Here is a 25,674-nt window from a genome sequence, read left to right as displayed (position 1 = left end):
ATCCCATTGCCGGTCCCGGTCTGGTACGGGCGTGACACTGAGGGTTGCGATCCGTTGCCAGTCAGGAAAAAAGACAAAAAGGAAAAAAAAAAAAGAAATGAAAAGAATTATGAGCAGTTACTACAATCAGTTAATTATATGGCAATAAATTAAATAACCTAAAAAAATAGATACTAATATTTATGAAAAAATATTAATATATATTAATAGAAATTAATTTCTATTAAAATAAACAGAAATTAAATAACCTAAAAGAAATAAGTTTCTAGAAACATACAACCTACCAAGACTTCGACATTTAGAAATAAAAATACAGACCTATAGCTAGTAAGAAAATTAAACCAGTGATCACGAACTTCCCAACAAACAAAAGCAGAGGACCAGATGGCTTTACTGGAGAAGTCTATCAAAGATTTAAAGAAGGATTAATACCAATCTTTCTCAAACTCTTCCAAATTCATTTTACAAGGCTGGCATTACCCTGGTACCATAATCAGACAAAAATACTAGAAGAAAACTACAGGCCAATATCCCAGATAAATGTTCATGCAAAAAACCTCTATAAAATACTAGCAAACTGAAGTCAGTAACACACTGGAAGGATTATATACCATGACCAAGTTGGATTTATTCCTCAAACGCAAGGATGTTTCAACACGTGAAAATCAATCAAGGTAATATACCACACTGACAAAATTAAGGAAACAAACACATGATCATGTCAAACTAATGCAGAAAATGCATTTGACAAAATTCAACACCTTTTCACGATAAAAAACACTCAACAAACTAGGAGTTAAAAAAAAATTACCTCAACATAATAAAACACCACAACTAATATCACACTCGATGGTAAAAAGCTAAAAGGTTTCCGTCTAAGAAAATGAAAGATGCCATCTCTCATCACTTTTATTCAACATAATACTCAAAGTCCTAGACAGACCAGCTAGGCAAGAAAAAGAAATAAAAGGCATTCAAACTGGAAAAAGAAAAAGTCAAATTATCTCTACTCACAGATAACATGAACTGACTCCAACATCAAACTGCTGTTACAATTAATACATAAATCCAGCTTGTAGCTGCAGGATACGGAGTCAACACTTTCTATCTGCTGACAACAAACAATTTGAAAAGGAAATTAAGGAAACTATTTCATTTACGATACCATCAAAAATAATAAAATACTTAGGAAATAAGCTTAACCAAGGAGGCAAAAGATTTATATACTAAAAAGTACACAATGGTAGCTTAAAAAAATTATAGAAGACACAAATAAACAGAAAAACATGCCATGTTATGCACTGGAATACTTAATATTGCTACAATGTCCTAATACCCAAAGAAATCTTACAGATTAAATGCAATCCCTACCAAAACCCCAATGGCATTTTTTGCAGAAATAGAAAAAAAATCCTAAGATTCATATGGAATCTCAAAGGACCACAAATGGTCAACACAATCTTAAGGAGAAAAAAAAGAATGCTGAAGGCCTAACACGTCCTGATTTCAAACCATGTAACAAAGCTACAGTAATTAAAACAGTATGGTATTGGCATTAAGACAACCATATAGACCAATAGGAAAGAACACAGAGCCCAGAAATAAACCCTCATTTATATGGTCAAATCATCTTCAACAAGGATGTGAAGACTGCATAATAGGGACAGAACAGTGTCTTCAACAAATGGTGCTGGGGAAACTAGATATCCACAAACAAAAGAATAAAACTGAACCCTTACCTTACATCATATACAAAAATTAACTCAAAATGAATTACAGAACTAAACATTAGAAACCATAAAGCTCCTAAAAGAAAACATAGTATTCTCCTTGTCCAAGCTTCATGACAATGGATTTAGCAATGATTTCATGGATATGACATGAAAAGCACAGGCAACAAAAGCAAAAATAAACAAGTAGGACTACATCAAACATAAAAATTTCTACCTCAAAAATGGAAACAATCAACAGAGTGAAAAGGCAACCTACAGAAGGGGAAAACATATTTATAAGCAATATACTGGATAAGGGGTTAATATCCAGAATATAAAAAGAGCTCCTAAAACTCAACAACAAAAAACAAATAATCTTATTAAAAATGGACGAAGGATGTCAATAGGTATTTCTCCAAAGGAGATATAAAAAATGGCCAACAAGCATATGAAAAGATGCTCAACATCACTAATAATCAGAGAAATGCTAATCAAAACCACAATGAGGGACTGGCCAGTTAACTCACTTGGTTACAGCATGGTGTTGTAACACCAAGGTCAAGGGTTTGGATCCCTATACCAGCCAGCCACCAAAAAATAAGTAAAATAAAAGCTTATACCTGTTAGGATGATAACTATCAAAAAACCAAAAAAGAATGAGTGTCAGCAAGGATGCAGAGGAATTGGAACCCTATGTACTGTTGGTGAGAATGGCAAATGGTGCAGCAGCTATGAAAAATAATGTATGGAGGTTTCTCAAAAAATTAAAAATGAAGGTCAAAGGTCTAAATCCCCATACTGGCTAGCCAATCGATCAATCAATAAAAATGGAATTACTATATGACTCAGCAATACCACTTCTGTGTATATAACCAAAAGAATTGAAAACAGGATCTCAAAGAGATATTTGCACACTCATGTTCACTACAGCTTTATTCACAATAGCCAAGAGGTAGAACCAACCTAAATGTCCATCAATGGGTGGATAAAAATGTGGTATGCACACACAATAGAATCCTGGCACATGCTACAACACTGATAAAGCTTTAAGGACATTGTACTAAGTAAAATAAGCCAGTTATGGTCTGACCTGTTCCAGTCAGCCACCAAAAATGGAAAGGGAGGTAGGGAGGGAGGGAGGTAGGAAGGAAGCCAGTTACAAAAATACATATACTGAATAATTCCACTTATATGAGGCATTTAAAGTAGTCAAACTCTTAGAAACAGAAAGGAGAATAGTGATTGCCAAGGCTGGAGACAGAGGGGAAAGAGGAGTAGTTGCTCAGTAGGTAAAGAATGTCAGTTTTGCAAGATGAAAAAGTTATAGTGCTCTGTTGCACAATAAGATGCAAATACTTGTCACCACTATTAAAAACCATGAAGTTTTATGTTATCTATTTTTTACAATAAAAAAGGAAAGTATTGATACTTGCTACAACATGAATATTCCTTTAAAATATTGTGCTAAATGGAAGTGAGACACAAAAGGCCATACATAGTATGATTTCATTTATATGAAATGTCCTGAACAGACAAATTCATAGAGTAAGAAAATAGTCATGGACTAAGGGGAGGGGGAATGGGGAGTGTCAAGGTTTGAATGTCCTTGCCAAAATTCCTGTTAAAATTTAGTTGCCACGGAGGGGGGAGAAAAGAAAATTTAATTGCCAAGTTAACAGCAGGGGAGGTGGGAACTTTAAGAGGTGGTTAGGTCATGAGGACTCTGCCACCGTGAATGAATTAATACCATTATAGAGGGAATGGATTAGTTATCGCAAGAAAGGGCTCCTGATAAAAAAAATAAGTTATGCCCCCATTTTCTCTCTGTCTCGTGCGCTTGCTTCTGCCTTCAACCATGGGATAACCCTCGCCCGATGATGGTACCATACTCTTGAACTTTCCAGCCTCCAGAACCTGGAGTCGAATAAACTTCTTTCCTTTACAAATTACCCAGCCTGTGGTATTTTATTACAGCAACAGAAAACGAATTAAGACAGTGAGTGAGTGTTAACGGGTATGGGTTTCTTTTTGGGGTGATGGAACTGTTCTGAAATTAGCAGTGATGGTTGCACAACTCTGCAAATATATTAAAAACCATTGAACTGTGCACTTTAAAGGGGTGAATTTTATGGTAGGTAAATTACATCTCAATGAAGTTTTTATTAAAAAATAACAAAGGGAGAACATAGCTCAGTTAGAAAGTTGAAAGTCAATCAACGTGTACAGACAAAGAACAAAGAGGAAAACAGTATGGAAACAACAAATTAGCTCAAAACAGTGGAGCATTTAAAATACTGAATTTTTATTTGAATTGCTTCATCTTTATTCTATCAATAATTGTTCTGTTATTTTTAATTGTGATAAAATACACATAAAATTTACTATCCCAATCATTTCTTAAATTTACAGTTCAGTAGTGTTACTTATGTACAACCACACTGTTGTGCATCCATTCTCCAGCACTCTTTTCATCTTGCACAACTAAAACTCTATACCAATGGAACAACTCCTCATCTCTCTCTCCCTCTAGCCTCTGGCAACAACAACTCTACTGTCTCTAAATTTCACTACTCTAGGTACCTCACATAAAGTGGAATCATACAATATTTGCCATTTTATGACTGATTTATTTCACTTAGAATAACATCTTTAAGGGCCGGCCTGTGGCTCACTCGGGAGAGTGCAGTGCTGACAACACCAAGTCAAGGGTTGAGATCCCCTTACCGGTCATCTTTAAAAAAAAAAAAAAAAAAGAATAACATCTTTAAGGTTCATCCATGTTACAAAATGTGTTAGAACTTCCCTCTTTTTTAAGGCTAAATAACATTCCATTGTACATATATGCCCATTTTATTTATGCATTCATCCAAATAACTTTAGTTAGATTTAGGCTATTTTCCTCTTCTTCTAATTAATGTCTTTATTTTCTTACTTTATTTATTCTCTTATCTGAGGAAGTACATCTTTCTCCCAAAGCTGGTACTTCCATGTATGTGCTTAAAATGATCCCTCTGTCCTTCCAGGTCTCACCAATATTACATGCTTTAGTTTACTATTGCTGTGCCCACAAGTACACTATAAAGCCACTATCTGAAAAGTATGCTCCAGGCCTCCTACTCGGCTGCATCCTCCACTTTCTTCTTCCTCACATACATTCTGAGAAAATGGTGATTTTCTACTAATTCTATAACTTGCTTTCACTTGCAATTTACTAGAATTTCATTTCCAAAATTTACCAATTATTTCCTAATCAATCTATATGCCCTTTCCCAGGCCTCACTTTGATTTATTAACCATTTTGACTCGCCACTTGAATAATCTCCTTTGTTCTCCTGATATATAGGTTTATCCCATCCAATGATAAAATTCTTCCTCACTCAGCAATCTAATTCAGAGATTCCTCATGGGTCTTGATCTCTGACTGGTCTCCTTAGGTCATATATCCTAGAAATCAGCTCCCAGACAAATTTTCCTAATATAGCCAAAGTTACACATTTCTCTTCACCAAAATCATCAATATTGTCTACCCTCTCTCCTTCATCCCCAAACACAAAGCTCTTTAAACCAAAACTCCCACCCTTAAGTCTCACTATCCTAAGACACAGGAGGGCACTTTTAAAAAGTTCACAGAAAGATCCATATTATTTTTCAATTATATTTTTCCACCAACTTTTTGATGTGCCTTCATACACCCAAACTGTGCGTTTACTTCTCCTCAGATGGATTTCATCATTTATTACCTCTAGACGTTTTGCTTATTTTGCACCCCACCTATCATGCCACACTCTAGTACCTAAAGGCCCATTAAGTATCATTTATTATTTTAAATTTAATATAATCTTCATAAACAGCATACTGAATTTTCTAGAGTTTTCCAACACAGCCTTTAACACAGCCTTTAGTATGTTCTTGTTGGTAGTATCATCATCTGCATACATACCTGAAACATGTACATGTAATGGGGCCCAGCACAGGGCTTAGCAGAGAGAAAACATTTACTTCACAGCCAGAAAGTAAATCCTACAGTGTGTAGAATCATGCCTTATAGAAGGGTACTTCGACAAGTTCATGGAAAGATTTATATTATGCTTTAATCCTATTTCCTCATGAACTTTTTGAAGTATCCTTGTATTTTATTTTAAAAAATAAAAACTTCAAATATTTTAAAAATTGAATTTAAGTGCTATCTCCTGAAAATTACTCTAACTACTGATGCCAAGCAAACATCAGAATGTAGTAAAACTAGCTTGTATTAAACAATAGAGAAGCACAAAACTGTAACAAAATACAGTTCAAATCATAGATAAAATGCAATTCTTTCAAAAAGTTCACAAACAGGGAGGGGTTGACGGGTTAGCTCAGTTGTTTACAGTGCAGTGTTATAATACCAGGATCAAGAGTTCGGATCCCTATACCAGCCAGCTGTGACAAAAAAAGCAAAACAGAAAACAAAACAAAACAAAAAAGTTCACAATGTAAAAGTTTTATACCAGCCACACTGGAGATGAAGTTACCAAAAGAATCAGTACTCTAACATACACAGCTGTCTACCAACTCCATCTAGTGGAAACCAGTTGCTATTACCTAATAGGATAAAGTTTGAAAAAACACCAATTAGCTATGAACATAGAGTGAGGTTTCTCACTTTATAAAAGGATTAAGCAATGGTTTCTTAGATTTGACACCAAACACAAAAGCGATCACCCTCTCCTCTCCTCTCTGAAAAAATGATTAACCTTTTTGATCATTTTTAATGTCTGCAGGGCCTGTGGTGATGTCCTCCCTTTTCATTCTCGATGTTATTTGTTCCTTCCTTTTTCTTCCCTTAACTTGCACCAGAATTTTTTTTTTTTAAAATATGTGTCTGGCCAGTGAAGGGAACTGAACCCTTGACCTTGGTGTTACAAGGCCACACTCTAACCAATTGAGCTAACTGGCTAGCCCCAGCAACAGGATTTTAATAATCTTATTAGTCTTTTCTGAGAACCATTTCTGACACTGCTGAGCATCTCACTATTGTACATTTTCAGCTTCATTAAGTTTTGCTCTTTTCTGTATTAATTTCCTTTTTTCTTTTTTTTAGATTTAATTTACTGTTTTTTTCTTTATTGCTTTGGAAAGATGTTTGGAGCATTCATTTCCAGCCTTTCTTCTTTCCTGATATATTAATTAAAAGATATAAATCTCCCTCGTGGCATAGCTTCTACTGCATCTTACAAAATTTAATGTGGTTGTACTTTATTATTCATTTCATTATTATTCAGTTCCAAAGATTTTCTATTTCCATTATAATTTGTTTTACCCATGGATTATTTAGCAATATATTTCTTAATTTTCAAGTATATGGAGACCATCTGTTTATCTTTTTATTACTGACTTCTAGCATAACTGAACTGGTCAGGAAAAAATACTCGATAGTGGGTAATCAGTCACTCAAATCTGATATAATTTGACTCCTCATATAGATGTCCTGCAAGGATATGTACTGCTTACCAGAAGACTTCATTGTTGCATCCCTAAAAACAAAAGATCCATTTTCACTCTAAATTAGTTAACATATATTGTGTTTTCCAATTCAATCCTTTGAAAAATTGGTTAGCACAAGTCAGTTTCTGTAGTTCTGATGAACTCTGGCCAGTGAAAAAAAATCAACTTTCAGAATAACAGAGCGGAAGATCAGAAACTGAATCACTGTAAATTCACCGAACTACTATCTAACTGTTGGGCCCAGTTTAGACAGCCAGTAAGCGGTCTTTTTCCTTGAAGATATTCCCCTATCTTGGAACGTCTCTTAATTTTCAGAACACAAGAGACATAGCAAACATTAACAAGGTTAATACGTAAAACATAACTAGACATAACAACCGGATAATGATTACCAACAAAGAAATAAAAGAATAATGGTTAGAAAGTTGGACAGCACAAAATTAGTTTGCTTAGCTCAATTAAGCAAGATAAAAAAGGCATAATTCTTTATTAAAGAAAATAAAAAAACACATATTCAAATAATCTGTGTAATTTATTTAATACTTAAAAGTCTCTTTTAAAAAGCTGGCTATATTGCTTAAAATTCTGCTGATATGATATAAAAGCCATATGATGCCACGCACGAGTTTACCAGTCCTCAACCAAAAACTACCTTACCATCTTCTTGTGAAGACGGGTATGGATAAATGTGGTGGGAAGCTTTTGACTTCTCATCAGTAAATGTTCCCTGAAAAGAAACAGTAAAAATAAGATTAAAACAAAGAACATGACAAACAAGGTATGCAATGCCAGACACAAAATTCATAAGAATTATAAAAGCATTGTTTTACTTATATTTTAAGACTATGATATATACACACATTATATTTATTTATATTTAGTCCAAGAAAGGAACAGTGATTAACAAAAAAAAATCATCTACAAACAGTTTATATTTCTGTATAGAAAAATAATACAGATTACCTCTTAGCTAATTCTCTTTATATCTCTCTCTGGGTATCCTTACCAGTAATATGGGTAGCTCTAACTAATTCTTAAAATTAACCCAATTTCATCACAAATTATTATTATCTGAAGTGAATCAATGCAGATTTATGGCCTTCGGCCAAAAGCTAGTGCTAAATTCATACAGTATGGAACATTTAAATTGACTTTTAGCATGTATGTATGCTATTGATCTTAAAGTTTTAAGTCAATGTTAGAACACTCACTGATATAAAAACTGAAGTCAAATTCTGACTAGGCCATGACTAGAACACCGGATACAGTCTAGAATATGAGTTGGAAGCCATTTAGATCAAAAACTGCTCATTTTAGAGACCAAAAGAATGATAAGAACTCTTAAAATCAAATCTAAGTACCACCTTAATGCATTTCCTAAATTTTCTCTTTGACAATAAGTATTTACAAATTATTTCAATCAGAAAAACATAATAATGCTTCCCCTGGGGAAAATTCTGAAATTCAAAAATTTAGAGCAGTCTAAGGATGAATTAATTGCCTCATAAGATAAGGAATTCTTAATCACTAGAACTGTTGGAGCACATTTTTGAACAGCCACTAGAGAGGCTGAAAAGAGGGTAACAATACCCAATAAGTGTGAAGCAACAGACAGAATAGCACAGTGTTTAAGACCGTGGCCTCTGGAGTCCATCAGACAGGCCTGGGTTTAAATCTCAGCTCTGTCATTTACTACTTGTATGATATGGGACAAGAGTTTTTATGCTTCAGTGTCTTCAGTGAAATGAAATAGTAACAGTAACACCTGTATCATAAGAATTTTGTTAGTACTGAATTAACAGACGCAATGAGCTAAGAATAGTGGCAGGAACACCATAAGTGCTCAATCAGTGTGAGTTACTAATGCATTTAAAAATGCTTGAGTAAAGACCTGATCATAAGTATTCAATAATGGTATAGCAGTCCCCACTTATCTACAGTTTCACTTTCCACAGTTTCACCTACTTGAGGTCAACTTCAGTCCAAAAATATTAAATGAAAATCTCCAGAAATAAATAATTAATAAGTGCATAATTATGCCCCCCTCTGAGTAGCATGATGAAATCTTGGGCTGTCCTGCTCAATTTGGCCAGAACATGAATTATCTCTTTGTGCAGAGTATCCATGCTGCATATGCTACCTGACCATTAGTCACATAGTAGCCATCTCAGTTATCGGAGAAACTGTTGTATTATTGCAGTACCTATGTTCAAATAAATCTTATGTTACTTAACAATGGACCCAACGCAAGAGAAGTGATACTGGCATACTGTTATAATTGTTCTATTTTACTGTTAGATCTCTTACTGTGCCTAATTTATAAATTAAACTTTATCATAGGTATGTACGTATAAAACACAGCATATACAGAGTTTGGTACTATCTGTAGTTTCAGGCATCCACTATCATCTTGGAACACATCCCCTGAGAACAAGGGGGGATTGTTCTACTATTATTATTAGCTCTTAAGGGCTTTTCCCTAAGATTCCATGAAACAAGCCAGACCCTTACTTCCCTCTGAAGGGTATTCCTGAAAACAATCACTAAGTCAGATTTCTTAGGAAATATGACAGCTAAATATTTAGCATAAACTGTAGGGAAATATATAAACTCTTTCCAGCATGATTTTGTAGCTATAAGTGTAGGTAATTTCAGCAGTAATTTATTCCATTTCTGCCCTCTTAACATTCCACATGTAATTAAGCTACACTCCTCAGTCGCTCCAATAAACAGGTACTCCAAAAGGGAAAAGAAGGTTAAATGATCTGTTCAGTCATAATACTAGTAAAAAGAGAAAATGGACTTTATACTGATAGCATAATTATATTACCTTTCTCTTTGACAGGGATGTCATATATAAGAGAAAGACTGAATTAAATCTGCAATTGCAAGTGGTATAGAAGCATTCACTTTCAGAACATGCAAGACATTTTACTAAATGCTAAAACAAGATTCAACTGGCAATCTCATTCACAGCAAGAAAAAAATAAAAAAATATTTCATGCGGCTTCTCGACCAATCCTAAGAATCAATAAAACTTTGTCACATAAATGTTTCAGAAAATCACCTTGTACCTGGGCCTCCTCAGCTAGTTTATCATGTTATGGGTTTGGTTACAGTTTAGCCACATGTAATCACAAAGCTTCATGCAGTAAATACCCAAAGTCTCTGCCTAAAATGAAGTTAGAGGAAGGAGGTTAATACATCAGAAGATCCCTGATGAACATAGATGCAAAATTCTCAACAAAATACTAGCAAACCAAATCCAGCAGCACATTAAAAAGATTATTCTCCACGATTAAGTGATCAAATAGGATTTATCCCAGGGATGCAAGAATGGTTCAACAGACGCAAATCAACAAACATGATACATCACATCAACAGAATGAAGTACAAAAACCATATGATCAACTCAATTGACACAGAAAAAGCATCTGATTATATTCTACATCCCTTCATGATAAAAACCCTTAACAAATTAGGTATAGAAGGAACATACCTGAACATAATAAAGGCCATGTAGGATAAATCCACAGCTAATATCATACTAAACAGGGAAAAGCTGAGAGCTTTTCCTTTAAAAACTGGAAAAAGACAAGGATGCCCACTCTCTCCACTCTTATTCAACATAGTATTAAAAGTCCTAGCCAGAGCAATTAAACAAGAGAAGAAAATAAAGGTCATCCAAATTGGAAAGGAGGAAATCAAATTGTCCCTGTTTGTAGATGACATGACCTTATATATAAAAAACCCTAAAACCACCCCCCAAAAAACTCTTAGAACTGATTAACAAATTCAGTAAAGATAGAGGATACAAAATCAACATAAAAAAATCAGTAGCGTTTCTATACATCAATAACAAGCAATATGAAAAAGAAATCAAAGGCTAACTGGTTAACTCAGTTGGTCGGAGCACAGTGTTGTAACACCAAGGTCAAAGGTTCAGATCCTTGCACCAGCCAGCCATGAAAAATAAAAAAGAAATCAAGAGAGCAATCCCATTTGTAATAGCTACAAAAACAACAACAACAACAACAGAAACCTAGAAATGAATTTAACCAAGGAGGTGAAAGATCTCTACAAGGAAAACTATAAAACACTGATGAAAGAAATTGAAGATGACACAAACAAATGCAAAGACATCCCATGTTCATGGACTGGAAGAATTAATATTGCTAAAACGACCATATTACCAAAAGTCATCTATAGATTCAATGCAACACCTATCAAATGCAACACCCTACCAATGGCAGGGCCGAGCCCGTGGCGCACTCGGGAGAGTGCGCCGCTGGGAGTGCAGCAGCGTTCCCGCCGCGGGTTCGGATCCTATATAGGGATGGTCAGTGCGCTCACTGGCTGAGCGTGGTGCGGCTGGTTTCAAAAAAAGGACCAGAAAAAAAAAAAAAAAAATAGCAATGGCATAATTTACACAAATAAAAAAAATTACAAAATTCATATAGAACCACAAAAGACTGTGAATAGCCATAGCAATCCTGAGCAAAAAGAATAAAGCTGGAGGCATCAAACCACCTGACTTCAAAATATACAACAAACCTATAGTAACCAAAAGAGCATGGTACTCACGTAAAAACACACACATAAACCAATGGAATAGAATAGAGAACCCAGAAATAAAGGCATATATTTACAATCAACTGATTTTCAAAAAAAGTGCCAAGAATATTGACTGGGGAAAGGACAGTCTCTTCAATAAATAGTGCTGTAAAAACTGGATATCTATATGCAAAATATTAAAATTAGACCCCTATCTCTCACCATATACAAAAATCAACTCAAAATGGATTGAACAGTAAAATGAAAGACCAGAAACTATGAAACTACTACAAGTAAACACAGGAGAAATGCCTCAGGACACTGGACTGGGCAAAGATTTTATAAAGAGGACCTCGAAAGCAAAGGCAACAAAAGCAAAAGCAGACAAATGAAAGATTATATCAAACTAAAAAGCTCCCTCACAGCAAAGGAAACAGTCAACAGAATGAACAGACAACCCCAGAATGGGAGAAAATAATTGCAAACCATGCATCCAATGAGGGATTAATATCCAGAATATACAAGGAATTCAACTCAACAGAAAAAAAAAAAATCTGATTTAAAAATGGGCAAATTAGGCCGGCCCGGTGGCGCACTGCTACAGTGCACCGCTTAGGAGTGTGGCGGTGCTCCCGCCGAGGGTTCGGATCCCACATACAGACTGGCCGCTCACTGGCTGAGCGAGGTGCGGGCGCAACACCGAGGGTTGCGATCCCGTTGCCGGTCCCGGTCCGGTCCGGGCGCAACACTGAGGGTTGCGATCCGTTGCCGGTCACGAAAAAAAGACAAAAAGGAAAAAAAAAAAATGGGCAAATTAGCTGAACAGACATTTCTCAAAAGAAGACATACGAGAGAACAACAAGTAAATGAAAAAATCCTTACCATCACTCATCACTAGGGAAATGCAAATCAAACCTACAGTAAGATATCATCTCACTCCAGTTAGAATGGCTATTATCAAAAACACAGAAAATCACAAATGCTGACAAGGATGCAGAGAACGGGGAACCCTCCTACACTGTTGGTGGGAATGTAAATTAATACAGCCATTATGGAAAAACGTGTGGATATTCCTCAAAAAACTAAAAATAGAATTATCATATGATCCAGCAATCGTAGTACTTGGTATATATCCAAAGGAAAGGAAATTAGTTTATCAAAGAGCTATTTTCACTGCCATGTTTAGTGCAGCACTATTCACAATACCCGAGACATGGAATAAACCTAAGTGACCACCAACAGATAAATAAAGAAAATGTGGTAAATAAACAAAATGAAATACTATTCAGCCATAAAAAAGAATGAAATCCTGTCATTCACAGCAACATGGAAGAGCTTGGAGAATGATATGTTAAGTAAAGTTAGCCAGGCACAGAAGGACAAATACTGCATGTTCTCCATCATATGTGGAAGCCAATAAAGTTGATTACACAGAAGTAGAAAGTAGAAAGGTGGTTAACAGAAGCTGGGAAGAGTACAGCATTGGGCAAGGGCAACAGTAAGAGGCTGACTAACAGACACAAAAATACAGCTACATAGAAGGAATAAGATCTAGTGTTCTATCGCGCTGTTGGGTAATTTATAATTAATGACAATTTATTGCATACTTTCAGTTAGCTGGAAGAAAGGATTTAGAATGTTCCTAACACAAAGAAATGATAAATGTTTGAGGTAATGAGAAAAAAAAAGATCGTGGTTGCCAGAGGTTCACAGGAGGAGGAAGGGAAGGAGACAAGGGATGAATACATGGAGCACAGCACATTTTTAGGGGAACAAAACTATTCTGTATATACTGTAATGGTAAATACATTGCATTATGCAATACCCATACTGTACAACATAAAGAGGGAATTCTAATGTCAAATTAAGTGAATAATAACTTATCAATGTTGGTTCATAATTGTAACAAATGTACCACACTAATGTAAGACACTAATAATAGTAGAAACTATGTGTGTGAGGGTGGGGTGGGGTATCTGAACTGTCTGAACTTCTCGATTTTTCTGTAAACCAAAAACTGCTATAAAAATAAATTCTATTGCCAAAAATTTTTTAAAATGTCTGAAGACAGGACTAGCATGTGTGAATCAAGACAAAGTAAGTTTATGAGAAAAGCAGATTTTTTTCTTCATTCTTTGAAAAGTCACCTGTATAAATAGAATACCTATAGTTGGGAGAGAAGGGGGTAGGTTTACTTGATGTAGTATTTAATCTCCTCCCACCAACAACTGTGTCATTAACTCTGTTTGACTTTGTGATCTCTGTGATATAGAGTTCTATGATGTAAAATACACTGGACTCCTTAACTCTATGTAAGCACACTTCACAATAAGACTTTAACAACACCGTACCTAATAACTTTATCAAAAGGTACTCTAGCCTAAAAATTGGAGGTGAGTGAAGAGGAAAAAAACCTGGTACTATAAGAACTCAAAGAAAGCTTTCTTTTAATGCAGATAAATACAGAAATCCCAAGATATAGTTGACATTTATTAGAAGCTCACTACTATATGATGTTTCTGAAGTGATAGTATCTCTTACCTGATGTCGTTTGATGATATCTTTCAATTTGTTAGCTAACTTCAGATCAATGTCTGGAATGAGGTAGATGTTGGGTCTCGTCAGACAATTGTTCTGAGGAAGAAAGAATACACTTTGAAATTCTCTTGGTTTTAATAATGTCACATTATTTATGCATTACTCTAATGGCAAAAGTTGGAACTCAAAGCCATACTTCCTAAAATAGGAAGATGTACTTTGATGTAGAATGTAAAAGTCTTATCACAAGATAAAACCTAGGTGTTTGACAGGCCACTTAAAACCATACTCAGATCCCTTCTCTGCAGTTTGTTACACCTGGACTAAAAATCTTTTTGTTTTTGGGGTTTTTTGTTCATTTTGTTTTGTTTGGCAGCTGGCCAGTGCGGTGATCTGAACCTTTGACCTTGGTGTTATAACACTGCCCTCTAACTAATCGAGCTAACCGGCCGGACCCTGTACTAAAAGTCCTAAGAATCATGACATAAAGAAATTCAGCAACTTTTTCATTAAGGTATAATACCATATGGCCAGATTAATCCTCCTAAATAATTTTACCTGAATTTACCTTTACAGTCTAATGTAATATTTGAAGCTACATCTTAGCATTCTTTTTTTTTTTTTTTTTTTGGCAGCTGACCCATATGGGGATCCAAACCCTTAACCTTGGTGTTATAACACCTGCTCTTACCAACTGAGTTAACTGGCCAGCCCTTAAGCTTCATACTTTCTTAGGAGGGAATAAAAGTTGTTTTTTTTTCTCCATTTCTTATCCTAAAAATAGCAATGATAAGACATGTATATTAACTTCTCAAACCATAACCAAAACTCAATCACCAAACAAAACATATCCACTTAATTTCGCTAGCTAAGAGTCCATGTGACAAAAGACTTCCATGCATTAAGTTAATAATATCCAGCTGAATTTTGCCAGCTACCCCTCCCCAGGAAAATTAATTCAGTGATCACTATGAGTTACCAATAAATAAAAATACCTGGCAACACAAAGAAACATTCTCTCCTTCAGGTTATAATCTATTAGGAAAATAAGATCTATATTTAAGACACGACCATGGAACAAATTTTTTAAAAAATGACTGTATAATCAAGTAACCAGTAGAGAGTGTTTACAGTAAATTAAATGAAAGTGATTCAAATAATGCATTAGGTGAAATTAATAAAGAAAAATATTACAGATTATTTCACCAGAAATTTAAGATCAATACTCTTAAAATAGCAGGATCAGTCATAGCTCTACTTTCTAAACACCCACAAAAATAATTTTAAAAAAGATTTCAGGACATTTTTCTTCCTCTGCTCTTTTGGCAATTCAATAAAGCCAATCTTAGGACTGAAAGTAGGCTGGCTGGTTAGCTCAGTCGGTTACAGCACAGCTGTTTAACACCAAGGTCAAGGGTTTGGTTCCCATACTGGCCAGCTGCCAAGGGGAAAAAAAAGTATATTAAAGAAAAAAATTTTAATAACCTAACTTTCTGAGTTACCTGCACCAATGTTTTTTCAATGTTCATAAACATTTCAACATTACGATCCATTCGAGATGGATTCTGTAGGTCAAACCTCCGCCTAAAAGAGAAGAAAATTAGTTAATTTGTCTCTCACCATAACAAGAGACAACTTGGTTTCAGAATTTAATGCAAATGAGTTAGAAAGATTTGGACATTTAAACAGCACTCTAGAAAATTTGTGAAGGTATTCACTTAGTAGTACACCAATGCACAGTATCAACAATCTTAAAAGAGACAACATTAGGATCCAACCTAGTCAAAATGAAGTACCAATTCCATGAAGTATCACTTTTTTCTTAAATCTAAGATACAGATTATAGAAAAGGAGTCCACAGATCCAAAGGAAGGGAACTACCAAATTATACTTCAAGTATAAGGAAAGTTTACCTACTTTATATATGCTTAAAAATCATTTGTTCAAATCTAACAGTGTTTATGTTCCCTTAGGCAAAGGAAAGTATCTTGGGTAGTTAATTCTGATACAGTTTTAAGATACATGATTTAAACAGACAAGATTTCTTCAAATAAAATTTGTAACTGACCACAGTAACAGTCAAGAGTAAAGATTATCCCTTTATTTGAGACTGTGTGGTAGCTGTCAGTAACCCAACCCCATAGGAACCAGTGAGAGGTAACACAGCAATGGCATCCATGATCTATGTTTTATAAGACTCAAGTGCCAGTCCTTACTCCACAGACAGACCAAGGGACAGGCCAAGGGGACAGGGCTATGGAGATGATAACAACTATCAAGAATTAGAGTTGTACACAGTGCTTTAACCAACAAAACTAACAAATGAGAGAGTTATCCCTTTTCTCTCAGACTGCATAATATGAAAACACCTAGCCAAAATCTAAAAATATTGTCTGAATGTCTACCATATATTATTACAACAAACAAGGTACAATGAGAATTACAAAGGAAATAAAGACGTATGCCATGCTCTAAAGGTGCTTTAATGTAGGAGCTATGATAAAACCACATGGAACATTTTAAATGATAAAAGAGGAATAACTTTGAGGAAAGCATGTGACTGCCATAACTGTATGACTCAGATCACACTTGCTACACCACCAAATGAACAGTAAGACCACCAGTTTCAAAACCAATCAAATTAGACACCTGAACTATAATAAAAGTAGTTCCAAGGAATGATTACTCCTTAGCACCCAGAATCAACCTGCCACTGTTCATTTCTCTATGCTACCACCTGACCATAACTAGACACAAATCCCAAGTGTCTTGACATTTTCAACACCCTACAGTGGAGAAAAAAAGCAGCAATAAGTACTCTGCCTACTAGAACTTATATATACATCTTAAGGAAATACAAAATATCTAGTATTTCTTTAGGAACTGTCAGTCCTATGATTCCATGAATGTTGAGCATAGTGTCTTTAGACAGTCAATAAATACTATGGATAATTAACAAAAGAGTACTTGACTAGGGTATTTAGAAAATGCCCTTTTAAAATTAGGAAAACTTACAACATTCGCTAATTTTAATGATTGTTTATATCCTTCCATCAACCTGCTGATGTTCTTGACAGGGTTCTACCACCACCACCTTAATCCCTTTATCCTAAATATCCTTGTCATCTTAGCGTTAAGTTTTCTTGAATCAGCAGTATGCTATGAAAGTAAAAGAAGCATTTTAAATACATAAATATTAAGAAAAAATTAAATAAAGAAATCAGGTAAATATAACTGAGTTGAAAGATTTCATTTGACTTATTTTGAAATTCCCAAGGTTGGGTGGGTTGCTTGTTTGTTTTTTTTATCTATCTAATCTATCTATCTTATCTATCTATCTATCTATCTATCTATCTAATCTATCTATCTATCTATCTATCTTATCTATCTATCTTTTAAATACATAAATATTAAGAAAAAATTAAATAAAGAAATCAGGTAAATATAACTGAGTTGAAAGATTTCATTTGACTTATTTTGAAATTCCCAAGGTTGGGTGGGTTGCTTGTTTGTTTTTTTTATCTATCTATCTAATCTAATCTATCTATCTATCTATCTTATCTATCTATCTTATCTATCTATCTATCTCTATCTATCTATCTATCATCTATCTATCTATCTATCTATCTGGCAGCTGCCAGTTATGGGGATCCAAACCCGTGACACTGGTGTTATAAGGAAGAATATTAAAGTAAAACAGAAAGATGTTCAAGCCTACCCAGGAGAGAAATGCAATTAGAAATATAATTATAGGCCTGGCCCGGTGGCGCACTGGAGAGTGCGCCGCTTGGGAGCGCGGCAGCGCTCCCGCCGAGGGTTCGGATCCCATGTGGAAACCGGTACCCACTCACTGGCTGAGCGTAATGCAGGCGCAACACTGAGGGTTGCGATCCCGTTGCCGGTCCCCGGTACGGGTGCGACACCGAGGGTTGCAATCCTGTTACCGGTCAGTAAAAAAGACAAAAAGGAAAAAAAAAAAGAAATATAATTATAAAACATTTTTAATCTGTCACAGATTGGCAAAGATTAAAAGGTGAGTGTAGGGGCTGGCCCGGTGGCGCACTGCTACAGTGCGCCGCATGGGAGCGCGGCGGCGCTCCCACCGAGGGTTCGGATCCCACATACAAACCGGCTGCTCACTGGCTGAGCGAGGGGCGGGCGCGACGCCGAGGGTTGCGATCCCGTTGCCGGTCCCGGTCCGGTACGGGCGCGACACTGAGGGTTGCGATCCGTTGCCGGTCACGAAAAAAGACAAAAAGGAAAAAAAAATAAAAATAATAAATAAATAAAATAAAATAAAAGGTGAGTGTATTCAATTATGTCCCCCCAAAACTCACTGAAGCTTGAATTATATCCCCTAAGTTTTATGTATTAGAAACTTGGCCCCCACTGTGACTGTTAAGAAGGTGGGAAATCCTATTATGATAACTGAAAGTTGAAGCCTGGAAAAGGTGATTAGATTATAGGACCATGCCATAGTGAATGGATTAATAATGGAGGTCAGGGGCGTGGTTCCAAGGTCTTTAAAAGGAGAGTGAATGAGGAGGTTGCTCTCTTGCTCTCTCTGCTCCACCATTTTCAAAATGTGATATTCTGCAATACTTGCAATATGATATTCTTGTGGTGTGTCACCACCAGGAAGGCTCTTACCAGACATGTTCCCTGGAGTTTGGACTTCCCAGCCTCAGAAACTGTTAGCAATAAATTCCATTTTCTTACAAAGTACCCAGTTCCATGTACTTTGTTATAAGCCACAGAAATGGACTAATACAGTGAGGTAATATAAAATACAAATAAATATACTGTTGGCTAAAGACGGAGTCTGGATGTGTTCTCCCCTCCAAAACTCATGTGGAAATTTCATCCTCGATGTGGCAGTGTTGGAAACTGATTTGAGTCATGGGAGCGGATCCCTCATGAATGGATTAATACTCTCACTGGGGGAGGGATGATTCATGAGTGAGTTCTCTATTAGATCCCGCGAGAGCTGGTTGTTTATGGGACGCTGGCACCTCCCCTCTCTCTCTTGCTTCCTCTCACCATGTGATCTGCTTGTACCCGCCAGCTGCCTGCCTCTTTCTACCATGAGCAGAAGCAGCCTGAGGCCCGTGCCAGATGCAGCTGTCCCAGAATCGTAAGCCAAATAAACCTCTTTTCCTTGTAAATGAGCCAGTCTCAGGTATTTCTGTTATAGCAACACAAAACAGACTAAAACAGCTAATGAGGGGGGAAAGGCACACCCTCAATACGTTGTTGGTAGGGCTATAAATTAGTACAATTTTATTGGAAGATGATTTGGCAACTATTTATATTATGCTTCTTGTTACTTCAACTTGAGTTTCTTTAATTCTTTAACTACTGTAGAGTGAAGCTAGCCACTGGGCTCCAGAAAGGTCCTAGGAAGAAGGCCTCAGAAAGGATCGGGGGCAGAGGGGGGATGGGGACTGAAAAGAGATATTCTTATCCTATACTACCACAGCCCTATAGAGAAAGACAAAAAATGAACAAATTTTTTTTTTTTTTTTTTTTTTTTTTTTTTTTTTTGTCTTTTTTCCGTGTCCGGCAACGGATCGCAACCCTCAGTGTTGCCCCCGTACCGGACCGGGGACCGGCAACGGGATTGCAAACCTCGGCGCTGCTCCCGCGCCTCGCTCAGCCAGTGAGCGGGAACCGGTCTGTATGTGGGATCCGAACCCTCAGGTGGGAGCGCCGCCGCGCTTCCCAAGCGGCGCACTATCCAGTGCGCCACCGGGCCGGCCCAAAATGAACAAATTTTCATTCTAACTTTTATTTTTATTTTTTTCCTTTTTGTCTTTTTTCGTGACCAGTAACGGGATCGCAACCCTCGGTGTTGCGCCCGTACCGTGACTGACAACAGGATCGCAACCCTCGGTGTCGCGCCCGCACCGCGCTCAACCAGTGAGCAGACCGGTCTCTATATGGGATCCAAACCCTCGGCGGGAGCGCCACCACACTCCCAAGCGCCGCACTCTACCGAGTGCACCACCGGGCCGGCCCCAATAACTTTTAAAACCTTTGGCCTTTTAGACTATAGATATGAGTTTTCAATGAGGGTTTATTAATTAAGTAATGAGTCTTCCGCTTTGTTTTCCTTTGGCAATCTGTTAGGCAATATCTTGCAGCAGGCTTTCAATCTAATGCAACATATACTGTCTGTCAAAAGGGCATCCATTGCTGTATTGCTTCAATTTTACTGCCTCTTGAGTCTATAGTTAAGGGTGTTCTCTATTTTATCCTCAGCAACCCCTACAATACATAGTCTGAATAAAAATAATGAACATTAGATCCCAGGGAAAGAGTTCGCTCCTGAGAAAGTGGTATGAAAGGGCTTCAGAAGCAAACTTCTAGAAGGCAAAACAAAAATGCACTGAACTGGGGGCAAGACAACAGTACAGCAGAACAGTTCTGTGGGAAAGTGACTGAAGTGGGCCTGAGTAAAGAACTTTGTATGATGATGGCATGCTATAAAACCCTGAAGACCATCCCCAGAGGGAGGACTAGTATGCCATACCCAAAAAGGGTGGCAAAGAGCCTAGCGATAATTAGAGCTCTGAAACAAGTATGTACCCATGGCGAGAGAAGGGTATTATATAAGTAGAAGAAAAATTATATTCAGCTAGGTGTGTGATAAAGAAAATTGGTTTGGATCCTTGCTACATTATTAAATCTAAAAAAACAGCTACCTAATTAGCAGAGTGTTTTAAAACATGCTATTATAACAAATAATTCTTCACAAATTAAAAATCTAAACCATGGGCTGGCCAGTAAGCTCATGTGGGGGAGCACAGTTCTAGTAACACCAAGGTCAAGGGTCCAGATCCCCATATAGGCCAGCTGCCAAAAAAAAAAAAAAAACCACCCAAAAAACTAAACCACCTTTGTGCTAGAATGCCAACCTGCCTGACAAATATTTCTCAAAGTGAGGCCCGGGGACCATCTAGAGTATTTTTTGAAAATGCAGATTCTCAATTTCTACCCTAATTTAGTGGATGACAATCTATGTCCATGAAGCCCAGAAATTTATATTTTTAACAAGGACTGCAGACGATTCCTAAAGTTTGTAAGCCACTGGTAATATCTAAAAAAATTTTTAAATCTGAAGGAAACTTTGAAGGGGATGATAAAAGTTGAACAACCAAGTCTCAAAGCAGAATGAAAAGTTTTCTAATTCCAAATACACCAGAAGCAAAAGGTCTGAGTTTCTCTGCAAGAAATAAATTGCAGCAGTAAATACTGTCTTAAGAAAAAATAAAAGGTCACCTTCCACATTAATACAAATCCTAAACTTCATATTGAGTCTAGTCACTGTCAAGCAAAACTAATAAAATACAAATATTGTCAATCAATAATCTCTTGAAGAGCACAAAATATGATTACAACATAGAGCAATCTGTTTAGAACTGTCAGAAAGAGTAAAGAAAGTCCTAATTATTCAGCATGTAAGCAATGATGTTTACTTTTCTGTTACTCAATTGAACTTGGTTGTATTTAATCTCTCCTTGAGGAGATATGTTTGGATTTCCATAATCATGTCAAAACCACTCTACTTGGTATCCCTCAGATATATATAATGATATTTGAAATTAGCCCAAAGTTTTATCCTTCAGGAGAAAAAACACAAATAAGGCACAAATTGATTTTGCCTATTTAGAAACATCCAGAAAGATCAAACTCAAACTCTCCAATTCTGGAATCTTAATCTGTATGGTCGCTTTACAAATATATCAATAATTACCAAGTATTACCACTCAACCTCATACACATGATACTCTAGCTTTAAGTCACTGGAGGCTAAAACAATGGCCACCAGGAAGTAAGAAAGCAGAACCAAAATGAAACGAGGAAAAGAGTGTTAGGCCATAACAAGGAAACTAACAAACTTTGGAGCTGAAGCCAGAAATGCAGCCTAGAGCGTGAGGTTCAGTTGGAGAACACAGACAAGGTTCAGAGGAGTACGTAGGGAAGGAGCAAGTCAGAGACACTGTCAGGATGACAGGTCAGTATTCAGATGTCCAAATAAGACAGGCAGTTATTAAAATGCACACTGTTAGAGATTAAGCAACCCACTCACTGCAAATGTGTAAGTCACAGAAGATGGGGAAGTTGCACACCAAAATTGGATATATAATTACACCTCAAAAAGGATGATTCTGGGGCCGGCCCGGTGGCGCACTGCTACAGTGCGCCGCTTGGGAAGTGTGGCAGCGCTCCCACCGCGGGTTCGGATCCCACATACAGACCGGTTCCCGCTCACTGGCTGAGCAAGGAGCAGGGAGCAACACTGAGGGTTGCGATCCGTTGCCGGGCATGAAAAAAGACAAAAAGGAAAAAAAAAAAAAAAAAAAAAAAAAAAAAAAAAAAAAAAGGATGATTCTGGTACACTCTGACTAAAAGACTTGAAAAAAAATCCTCATTCCTAACTCCTCTAACCGTGTCCCCTAACCCTATCCTTTACTTCTTTTTTTGGCCCCACTCTTAATTTTTAAGAGATTTTATTACACATATCCTTCTAAATCATCTTACATCATTTTAGGTAAAAATATGTCATTGTACAAGCACTGGGAACACAAAGCAAGTTCTACAATATGTACCTTAAGAAAAGTCATTTCAATTTGAGACTGTCCTCAAGAGTCCAGTCAGAACTCGGGACACAAGCTGAACAAGAAAATAAGTAGAGAAAAGAATTCCAACTGGGAATCCAGAGCTAATAGTAAAGTACAACCATACCTGGGAGTACTCAGGCATGCTGTTGATCATTGACCAGAGAATAAACACCCTAGTGAGAGAGGTGCAACACCAGAGATAGACATAGAACAGGAAAACAGAAAGTCACTTCTAGTAACAATAAACTCTGGGCTGGCTGGTTAGCTCAGCTGGTTAAAGGACAGTGTTATAACACCAAGGTAAAGGGTTCACATCCCCATACAGGCCAGCCACCAAAGAAAGAAAGAAAAAAACTCATGATCGTTCAATCAGCCAACCAATATCTATTAAATGCCCACCCTTACATGAAAGGTTCTAAGTCTGTGTCTCTATTTACTATAAATAAATCATTTAATTATAAACTTGTCTTGATTACTGATCTGAATATTTGCATTTCCCAGCTATAAAGCATTGGGTTAGTTTAACTTTTAAATTAAAATATACAAGTTACATGTGTATTCTCTTGGGGGGAGGAGGGGGGTGTAGCTGGCCAGTATAGGAATCTGAACCCTTGTCCTCGGTGTTATAACACTGCACTCTAACCAACTGAACTAACCAGCCAGCCACACGTGTATTCTCTTAAAAGGATGATAAGATTACGGGCCGGCCCAGTGGTGCACTGCAGAGTGCGCCGCTTGGGAGCGCGGTGGCGCTCCCGCCGAGGGTTCGGATCCCATGTGGAGACTGGTTCCCGCTCACTGGCTGAGCGCAGTGTGGACACAACACCAAGGGTTGCGATCCCGTTGCCAGTCCCCGGTATGGGCGCAACACCGAGGGTTGCGATCCGTTGCCGGTCACGAAAAAAGACAAAAAAAGGAAAAAAAAAAAAAAAAAAAAATTTGTTGGAATTTTATTACCCAACAGTTTGTTTTGGTAAATGTCTCATGTGCACTTTAAATGAACATACATTCTAATGCTGTTGGGTGCAATGTTCTACACATATCAGTTAGGGCCAATTAATTACCGGTGGTGGTCAAATTTTTTATATCCTTGCAAAGTTTTTTGTCAATGTGTTCTTTCAGTTACGGACAGTGGTGTATTAAAACTTCCCACCATGATTGTGGATTTGTCTATTTCTTCAGTTCTGTCAGTTTTAGCTTTTGATAGTTTGAGGCTATGTAAATAGGTGCATATAATTTTAAATTTTTGTATCTTCCTAGTAGACTGGCCCTTTTATCAACATGAAATGTACCTCTTTATCTCTAGTAACGCTTTTTGCCTTAAAGCCTAATTTGTAACCCCAACAGCTTTCTTTGGTTAAACTTTACATGATACATCTCTAAAACTATCCAACAACATCAAGCCAATACACTTCAGTCACCCCACTCTACCCTGTGCAGTGGCTCCCTGACCAGAACTCAGAACCACCTCAGAATTACCATCATTGAACATTCACTAGTCCCAGCAGCTGAACTTCCCAAACTAGGATGGAAGCCCCAGAATTCAAGAAAGAAAAGGAAGAAATAGCACCAAGAGTGACAGGGCAAGAAAAGAGAAAAGGAAGAGTGAAGAGAGTAAAACTACAGAAACAGCAGCAGGGATTCTCAACCTATCACCTCCACTGATCTAGACAAAGATCTGTACTTTTCTGCGCCACATTCCTTTTATCCATATCCAAACTGGATGACTCTTCTGAAGGCCTAGCTTACTAGACTAAACCCTGCTATCTATCAGCTTTGTACATAATCACAATACACACATATATCTCACAGTGAGCTTACCTTCCAATTTGCTAATAATGTACACCTACTATCTGTTATCTGTAATAACTTATCTAATAAATACAATAGCTGTTTGATATTTTTCTTGCATGTAGAAACAAAGTAAATTAGGGCCCTTGATAAAATACAACCTACTTGGCACTCAATCATAATGTGCGTACAGAATTCTCTAACATCATATAAAGAACTTATTTAACATTAACTTAAATATCACATCAAAACATCAAATAAATGCAAAAACTTACCATCCCTGTTCATTTTTATATTTGTAAGCAGCCCCAAGAATGTGACACAAGGTGCCTCCAGCTTTGAAATCCATGAAACACTTTGCCTAAAAATGATACAAATTACACATGAGAAAAATAAAGGTTCTGACAAAATTACTCATGTCTAAATTCTAAGTTTTACAAACTCAAAAATATAAACAACTGCTAAATTAATAACCATTAACACCTTTGTGAAGAAAGTGAGGTATAAAGAAATTTTTCTAAAAATGGAAAAAAAATTTCCTTTTAAATTCCATTAACATTACTCTTTGAGTAAACCATCTGTTAAAAGCAAGATTTACAACAGATAAATCAAAATGCTTCTAAAAACCACTCATGGACAAAACAGTAATAACTACAAATTCCACTTGTAAATTTAAAATCTAATTTTTAAAACTTATAAAATTCCAGTTACACAATTTCCAACAATATGATTTTCCTGCAGAATAAAAAATATTAGTATACCATTAGATATTTCCCTATTTAGATTCCTGACTTTAAATTTCAGAAAAATTATAACAGAACTTTGTAATTATAATATTTTAATGACCACTAAAACACAGTATAATTATATGAAACTATATTTAACTGGCAACTAAAATCTGTGACACTGTTGGGCATAACTTTGCGCGCATGCGCCCTGACACGCACGGGCGCCAGTTCATGCGCTCC

General features: G+C 36.6%; 1 protein-coding gene across 1 annotated transcript in view; it reads right to left on the bottom strand.

Annotated features, from left to right (window-relative positions):
- Positions 1-7,856: 7,856 nt before the first annotated feature.
- LOC103596877 (SWI/SNF complex subunit SMARCC1-like) overlaps positions 7,857-25,674 on the bottom strand; it is a gene marked incomplete at its 3' end in the record, with an annotated part of 74,916 nt that continues 57,098 nt past the window's right edge. Inside the window, exons 5-8 of the mRNA XM_008580639.1 lie at positions 24,982-25,067; positions 15,794-15,875; positions 14,295-14,387; positions 7,857-7,926 (exon numbers count right to left, since the gene is read on the bottom strand). Coding sequence (XP_008578861.1) covers positions 7,857-7,926; positions 14,295-14,387; positions 15,794-15,875; positions 24,982-25,067 — 331 coding nt within the window. The remainder of the gene's footprint in view (positions 7,927-14,294; positions 14,388-15,793; positions 15,876-24,981; positions 25,068-25,674) is intronic.

The sequence above is a fragment of the Galeopterus variegatus genome, unplaced genomic scaffold (genome assembly GCF_000696425.1).
Source record: "Galeopterus variegatus unplaced genomic scaffold, G_variegatus-3.0.2 Scaffold2134, whole genome shotgun sequence".
Classification (NCBI taxonomy): Eukaryota; Metazoa; Chordata; class Mammalia; order Dermoptera; family Cynocephalidae; genus Galeopterus; species Galeopterus variegatus.
The sequence above is the reverse complement of the archived record's forward strand: the minus strand, read 5'-3'. Positions and strand labels throughout refer to the sequence as shown.